The sequence below is a fragment of the Anticarsia gemmatalis genome, chromosome 10 (genome assembly GCF_050436995.1).
Source record: "Anticarsia gemmatalis isolate Benzon Research Colony breed Stoneville strain chromosome 10, ilAntGemm2 primary, whole genome shotgun sequence".
Taxonomy (NCBI): domain Eukaryota; kingdom Metazoa; phylum Arthropoda; class Insecta; order Lepidoptera; family Erebidae; genus Anticarsia; species Anticarsia gemmatalis.
Window position 1 is genome coordinate 10,848,691 of NC_134754.1, and position 8,537 is coordinate 10,857,227.

Below are 8,537 nucleotides of genomic sequence, written 5' to 3' on the forward strand. Positions count from 1 at the left end.
GAACTTTCATCATTAATTATTTAGTGGATACATATTGAGCCATTTGTGTGTCATTTTTTACATTTAGTACTAAAAATATGGTAATACTAACAAAATGTATATTTGCATTATTGAAAAAAATATCAGGTGCCACGTTAGCGTACTTTTATCCCTGAATGATAGGTCTGACCTCGGTATGTTAGCTTCGATCCAGTCATTTCCCATATTATATTATGTCATAAAAAAAATCTGAATACCATTTGGAATAAAACACATTTTTAAATTATCTAAGTATCACATTTATTTAAGGCAATTTGTTTAAAGTAAAGGCACTATACTGGCGAGTGAATCGGCGTAATAATCAGGTCTCGTGGTCTTGTGAGCGAGCATGGTTTCTTTAGGAATGTTTGTAAGGACCATCAGTGTTTTGAAGCCCGTGTTTCTGCCGAGGCCGACGTCTTGCTCGATCCTGCATGAAAAGAAGATTGTGTTATAAAATTGATGGAAATACTTTTAAATGTTTGAGGCCAGTGTTATCCAAATAAAACTGATAAAAATATCTAAAATATGTAAGTAGCTAAAGTTTTATTTATATATTTGTCTTGAAAATAAGTTTTTAGTATGTGTAAAAAATTATAAAAAGAAGGAATGAAAAAAAATCTGTTTATCCAATTGATGAGTCAACTTTGTCATCAACGGCTCGAATTTTGGCAACTCGTTTGTGTTTGGTAAAACTTAAAACATAACTGTGGGAACGTGCTTCCCTTATACGCCCTACTTCTCTCATAAAAAATGTTAAACACAACTTACATATCACCAATAAACAGGACTCTGCTAGGATCGGTGATGCCAGCTCGTTTCATGGCGAACTCTCCGAACACTTTGCTAGGCTTGCCTAGAACTATCGGCTGGCGGTTTGTTTCAGCTGCTACTACTTCTGTGAATACTGCACAACCTGAACAAATAAAGAAAAGATACTATATTAGATGAGTTCGTAACAAATTCGATTGAATGTGCACTTACAAGAAAAGCACGCGATTGAAAAAAAAGTATAGCAATCCGACAAAATACGTATTGCTATGATTTTAGTTGTAGGCACTAAACATATTTTTCTTCAAAAAACTGATCATAATATTGAGCACCACAATTATTAACATTGGGATTAACGTTTTATCTGATAATGGTTAATTGATGTATTGCGTTAAAGTAATGATTGCTGTCTATAAACAAACAAAAGACAACTAATCCAAAAGCCACGATAGTGAGGGGACTCTGGCAAATAAATATAATAATATGCATTAAGAAAGTTTTTCACAACCTTCAAAGGACTACGCCTATTAAGCCCTAGTGTAGATATGTAATAATTACCTAAAGCAGAATATCCTTTCTTGAAAACAATCTTCCTGTCAGTTGCTCCACATAGGAACAAAACTTCGGGGTTCTTCAAGTAAGTGATAGATTTGTGCAGCTTTGCGAGGTTCCCTCTAAAATCACAGTCGAACACCACGGCGCCGATCTCCGGGTCCTCTTGTAAGTACTCGATGAAATCTTCGTAGTAGTCCGCTGGTAGATCTGGCTACGAATAAAAGAAAAACAAAAGGTAATATAAAAAATATGATTGTCTTGGTCAAAATGAAAAGTTAAGATATTGTTTGCTACCAGGTAAGCTGCAAACTTATCAAGTCAATAACTTAGGCCCAAAAATATTCGAACTGTACGAAATCTCTCGTCTAGGGGCCAGTTTCACAATTTATATTTAAGTGCCAGATAACCTGTCTAATAAATAAAGTAACAGCAGGTGTATAAAAACAACTGTCAAAATATCCCTATAAAACAAGCTACCGGTAGCACAATTCTCTACCGTCATCGACTACCGACTAGTCATCAAGAAATGAAAATTTGATCAGCGCCTCTAATGAGCGGCGAAGGAACTATTTTGGTAGTACATTTTAAACGTGCGACTCACAGTTATTTGGAAGTGGTTTAGTGTATAAAATTCTATAGATAAATATATTGTTATCTCGTTCAGCATTAATTAACACTTACCCCTGTTTTGCATTTAATGCCGTTAGCTTCCAACATCTTTACTGTCTGCGGGCAGGCCATGCTGTACACTGCCTTGTTAAAGTTCGCTGCTTTTAAGTACTCGACGATAGCCACGGAGGGTGTTGTGAGTCTTGGCTAAAATTAAATAAAACTCTATATAATTTGGTATATTTTTCACTTTATCTTTTTTTTTATATCTTCTGGTTGAAGGGATACTGCTGCTATTTACTTTGAAATCCATTTAATAGAACTAAGCAGTAATCTTTTAATTCAGAATTATACAGAAATATGCAAAATCAATGACCACGACGAGTCTAGGTCATCCTATCGATATCCAATCATTAGCCTCATCTGAGTGGGTGTCAAAATAAAAATTTTGTATTTAGGCCAAATGTGGACAGTGGACACTAATGATAGTCGTTATGATGGCTGATACATAATTTAAAAAAAATCGCATGTAAATCACTGTGTAAAGGAGTTTAATTTACGAGTAAACCAAGTTACCTTACTAACCCACGGTATCTGAGGTACATTTAGCGGTAGTTATCTATTCAATTGCGTTTTTTTATATGAGTTTAAACGCTATTGGATAGATAAACTAACTAAGGTACTCAGAAACCGGGAATAAGACAATCTGATAGCAATTAATAACACCATCAAGAAAACAATGCAAGTATAAAACTAATCTTATCTGAGCAGTAAAATAGTCGTTTAGTTGTAAACTTAACTGCTCGTACTAACGTTTCATTGTAGGAAATAATCACATTTAAGTGCTGTTATATGTTTGGCACGCGACAGGTAGGTTTAAGGGCTGTTGGAGATACATGTGAATACCAGTCCAGGTCATAAAGGTAAAGATACGAATACACTGGGGGACAAAATAAATGTCCACATGTCCATCGAAAATGGCGATTTTGCTTTGATTCGATCTGGCGACAGCGCGCAACTTGTATGTCTGTAGTCTAAGCGAAGTGTATCGTGTCGAGCTAAGTCAAGCATAGATGTCATCGAATATTTGTCCCTGTGTGTATCCGTGGCTTTACTCTATAAAGAACGACAAGTTTCTTGGACAAATTTGTGGGTACTTGTACTTTGAAACGATCATAATTATTTAGTCTAATGGTCTTTTAAAGACAAAAAGGCTGTTCCTGAAGTTTTCAATCAACAAATATTTTGACAGAATGGTTAGAAGTTGAGGGGATAGATTCTCGTAGTTACATCTTAGGCTGTCCCTAGTCCTGAAGGCTTACTGATCTACTGGGTTATGACTTATTGAAGAATTTACGCACAGCACATACACTTGATCAATACAAACTGGCAGTAGCAACAGGCTCAGTTTAATTTTGAATATCGCGATAAACTCTAGAGGGTTAAGAGTTAATATTTTTCCTTCAGTTATACATTTGACCTTGAATACCAACAGCTGGGTTATTACTTGCGGAAAGCAGTAATACAGCACAGTATTTTATTTAGTTATTTATAAAGTACTCCAGCTAATCTATTGTAGCAGATAAGATATCACTAGTGTTGAGCACCTCTTCAATAAAATTAATCTAGCTGGTGCACATATGGGAAATATACCAGTTTTATGGATAGTTATATTACTTTTCTATTGTTTTATTGCTTACAGTCTGATGAAGTAGAATGCAATAATATATAATAATATGTAGCATAGAGTATTATTCTGATTTGTAATATTAAGTGTTTAAAATGACATATAGTAAGTAGACCATGTTGGTACTAAATACAAAATTTTACCAAATCTTATGAAACCAAATAAATTGATAGACTAAGATGTGTCTATAATCCCATCTAATGCCTGCGATATATTAAAAACACATAACACAAATTCGCAAATTCGTGAAACAATAGTCATCTGAATAAAATCTGACTGAAAGGTAACTTTTTAGCCAATGGAGATCCATAGGCAAAATACCTTCTAGCACTAACCGATAATATCAAAAATAGCTTGAAAACAACTCAAAAGAAACAAACTCGAAAGCCTACTACGATTGATATAGCTTGGGTAGTAGTAATACTTACGAATCCATTTTCAATTTTAGCCTCTTTGAACATATCTTCATAGTTCTCTTGTGTTCGTATACTGTTGTTTGAGACAAAGTGGACAGTCTTTCCATGTTTCTTCATCAGATCGAAGAACTCGCCTACTCGAGGTAGCGCGTTTGTTGTCCATATTACTCCTGCAAAAGACAACGGTATGAAGAAATTGCATAAGGTTTTGTAATGGTACTTGATGCATAGATACATTTTGATAATAACTCATGGCTTAGCCTTTCTTCCAAACTATGTTGGAGTCGGTTTCCAGTCTCACTGGATGAAGCTGAGTACCAGTGTTTTCCATGGAGCGACTGCCTATCTGACCTTCGCAACCGAGTTACTTAGGTTATAACAATACCCTTAGGTTAGACTAGTTGTCAGACCAGACAGACTATTATTTATTATTGGCAGTAGTATATTTTTAAGTGTGCCCTTTTCGTAGGGTACGGATAAGAGAGTTCCACTTGCTACTATTCTTACAATTTTCTTTTGCTTTCTTGACATCCATATATCTTGTCGTACAGGACCACCTGTTACGTGTAGGTACTACTGCTGATTTTTCGTATATTCGTTCTGCTACATTTAGTCTTTGTACATGAATTATTATTTTATTTCATAATGTAAGTGGCTATTTCTTCAATCAATTACAATGAATAAATGACAGCAAAAGCGTGAACGCTGAATATAATATTATGTCAAAATTTTACTTGTTAAATCAAGTTACATTTATTTACAGTTGGTGAAATTATACGCACATGCAATAAGTGACTCATCAATATTTATTCATCAATAAAATTATATTTATTTACAGATAAAATAGTCAAATTCGTACATTAATATGAACCTTGAACTGTGTAATTGCATAATATAAACATTTGATGGGTTTATTTACATGACAAACAATTTTATTTATAGCATCGATAAAATTTACGATAATATGATGTAGTATTTCTAATATTAAAGCTACAGTAGAATATAAAAAATATACTAAAATACAAACATTTTATTAAAGGAGCTGTCAGTACGGTTGGAGAATAGCAAAAGGTGGGCAAGGTAACTTGGATTTAGAAACCTATTTTTAAAAATACATACAACAATAATTGTACCTTTTACTTTTATCCTACATTTAATTATAAAAGTTATAAGAGAGAAGGCACTCTTATAACTTCGCGAGAGTTCGAGAATTCAAACCCAAAGCATCGGACCAATAATTTATCGAAGTCATGAGTGCAATAATAGTACATATTGACCTATAATGGGAAATAAAAAGCCGTAATGAAACTAAACATGCCTGACTGAGTTCTTTAAAACTTTTTGGAGGGATGAAAATCAATCCGAACAATTTTCACGTCACTGGTAGAGTTGGCACCGGTGTCAAGACCTCCTCATTCTGAGAGGAGAATAAACGGTCAACGTTATAAGTTGATTCTTAAACGAGCCTTACTGTATTATTAAGAGTTATTTGTTTCGATCTTATTACTGTTTGACCATGAAATAACAAATTAATGAAACAATGAACAATACATGATTGATTGCCATTTCAGTGATTGACTGAAACAAAACCGTAAAATTGAATTGATGCAGGAAGTAAATGTAGTTATGCTAGACTTATAATCGGAAAATTATTTCATTGCTTTTTAGCAGGTCGGTACTAACACTGCCCGCCCTTCTGGCAGGTGAGTCCCAAATAACCCTGCACTCCACCCAGAGTGCAGGTGTATGCTTAAAGCATTAGCCACTTAAAAAAAACAGGTCGGTATATACGATTCATTAGCTAAAGTTTTCATCATCGTATCATCACATGATTGCAGTAGGATTTCAAAAACGTTGCTTCTATAATCAATTCTGGAGTGTACTTGCATAAAATAGCTACTACTAACTATAGATATAGATATAGATTACGAGCATCAATTTCATGAAGTTTAATGTACGTCAGATGAATGAAATTTTCCGTCCACTTCACGTGTTCCCCCGTTGGCTTTCAGCCATATTCGTACGAGCAGATGATTTTATGAATCATATAAGTACCGTTAACGAAGGTCGCTGAACAAACCTTAATTTTTAAAAACTTCCGTTTTATTCAAGAGTAATGACTCTGAAAACGAAAATCAGAATCAAATCATTTATTCATTAAGGTCAAATGCTGACATTTATAATAGTCAATTATTGATAGAGTGAATTTAACGCAAAGTGTACAAAGAAAATATTATGTGACATGACATAATTATATATAATTTTTCGTTAACCCTTTCTTTTTACGTTTCAGTGGGATACACTCTTAACCCTCCCACTAACTTCGTCATCTAAGCCCAAACACTAGTACAAGTAGTGAGATTACGTCAGTACTGCAAAAGATTCTAATTAAAACTTTAAAAAACTACTTGTTAGTTAGGTACTTTAATTGACGTTTGTTGCTGACTATACCGGTAAACCACGAACAATAACATAATAGATAAGTACTGAAAATAATAAAAATAGAAAACAACTAGATCAGACGGGTTTGAAACTGGTTCAGCGAATAAAACTAATTAGAATAACAACTTACGTGTAGCGGAAGTTGTATTATGAATCTATCTCTCTATGCACCTATCTACAGCAGAATGCAAACTTGAGTCACATTTTATGTATTTGTCTTTCCTTCTTTAAACCATCTCTATAAAACGAATTACTTACTTTGCGTTATATACATACATAGAGTCAATATTGTTTTTTTTAAATGGTCTGTTCTGATATTTTTGACGGAGAAAAAAGGTTATTTATTTAAAGGTTTCTTCGTTTTAGATAAAAATTCTAATATGAAGTTGGTTGGAAATTAAAAATTAGTGATTTTTTTCACTCATACCGTAAAATAACTATCATATCTTAATGCTAAAGTGTAATATTTTAAGATTTTTATATCTTATTGTTTCGTAATAGCTTGTGTATGTTTACTATGCTTTTATTTTTATTCTTCTCATAGGTATATCGTGTAAAACGAAATCACGTTTATTAAGTAACTATAATGGGTTTAAAAGTTGGTTAGGAACCATCAGACTGAAAGAGACGGGAATACATTTTTGCATAACGACGCCATCCTAACATCTTGCGTTACCATGGTAACCATTGTGCAATACCTGTCTAACACCAAATAAATTGTTGTGGAACTGATAAAAGTACTGATTTACAATATGCCATCTTAAAAAGCCGAATATTTTACCAAAGTTAATTTATTCATTAGAAATTAATCTTGTATGCTTACGAACTATCAAAAACAAACACCAAATTAAACGAAAACACACAGCACTAAGCTTTTAACTTTATCAGAATTAAATATGTACCAGGATATTATAACAAAACCATGGTAGGAGACGATATAATGATTGTTATAACGGGCAAAAACACCCATGCGTCTAAAACAATAGTCCAACCGACAGCATACGAGTATAAACATGAAACTTACCATCACAATCCGAAAACACATGGTCGAAGGAATCCAGGAAACGTTGAAACTCCTCAGGTTTCAAGTCTAACAAAGGCACAGGGGTAGAATTCATGTTCACTAATCAATTTTTATGTTAACGATAAAACGTGGAACGATTCACACGTGCGCTCATAACCTCGTCGCGTTACGTACTGCGCTTGCGTGGAAACGCGGGTAAATATAAAGTTGACGTTTTGGTGTTCGTTTCCATTGGATCGTTGTTCTTTAGGAAAGAAGACTGTTTTGGTTTTTTGATAAGGTTTAAGATTTAATGAGTTTGAGATCTTTCAAGATTTTTAGTAGAGTATTTTAGTTTATTGCTGTTAAAAAACTGTGTAGGTTGGATGTCGTAGTTTTGTTACAGAAACGAAATAATTTGTTAATTATATGTTTTTGTAGATAAAATGACGAAATCATGTTTTTTATTTGCTTGTCATCTGGATTTTATTGACCAGAAAATCCTGTTTTCTGATTATACTAATTTTAAGGGATATTGAATGTAAAACCAACTCATTTTTTTAAATTATCAATGCACGTCTCGTACTAGTATTATATAGTTGATATACTATGTCTATGTTTAAACGGGAATAAAATAGGGCAACGGATAATATAACGAATACAAGGTTGTGAGTAATTGCCATTGAATTATTTTGATAAGCACACTGTTGCGATAAAGTACTTCATGGAACCACACTTGTAATGCGGAAAGATAGAAACAACTGTAATATGAAGAATGTACTTAGAGATTATAATACATAAAACAAATTGTTACAAAAATGTATTAAATAAAAAAATATTTCAATAAAATAAACGCATGCACTCTGCTAAATCCCTTTATTAAAAAATAAATTCCAACCGTCCAATTTCACTACAGCTGTCAAATAACTTAATTCAATCAATCAAAATCAAAATCAAATCATTTATTCATTTAGGTCAAGTGCTGACACTTATGATAGTCAATGATACAGAGAGTGAATTTACCGCCAGTTCGGAA

The 8,537-nt window shown here is 33.3% G+C and overlaps 1 protein-coding gene across 1 annotated transcript; it reads right to left on the reverse strand.

Moving 5' to 3' along the window:
• Positions 1-254: 254 nt before the first annotated feature.
• Positions 255-7,702, reverse strand: LOC142976161 (uncharacterized). The gene is made up of 6 exons (XM_076119416.1): positions 7,523-7,702; positions 4,069-4,226; positions 2,026-2,160; positions 1,348-1,555; positions 790-934; positions 255-448 (listed from the first exon to the last, which is right to left on the reverse strand). The coding sequence occupies exons 1-6, from the start codon at positions 7,614-7,616 to the stop codon at positions 298-300; spliced, it is 891 nt and encodes a 296-aa protein (XP_075975531.1). The 5' UTR covers positions 7,617-7,702; the 3' UTR covers positions 255-297.
• Positions 7,703-8,537: the final 835 nt, after the last annotated feature.

Bases quoted from the DNA above. Each gene is read 5' to 3' on its own strand.
- LOC142976161 (XM_076119416.1), bottom strand. From the start codon at position 7,616: ATGAATTCTACCCCTGTGCCTTTGTTAGACTTGAAACCTGAGGAGTTT. The intron at 935-1,347 runs GTAATTATTACA...TTATTTGTTCAG, and splicing joins GAAAGGATATTCTGCTTTAG to GTTGTGCAGTATTCACAGAA. The intron at 449-789 runs GTAAGTTGTGTT...CTTTTCATGCAG, and splicing joins GTCCTGTTTATTGGTGATAT to GATCGAGCAAGACGTCGGCC.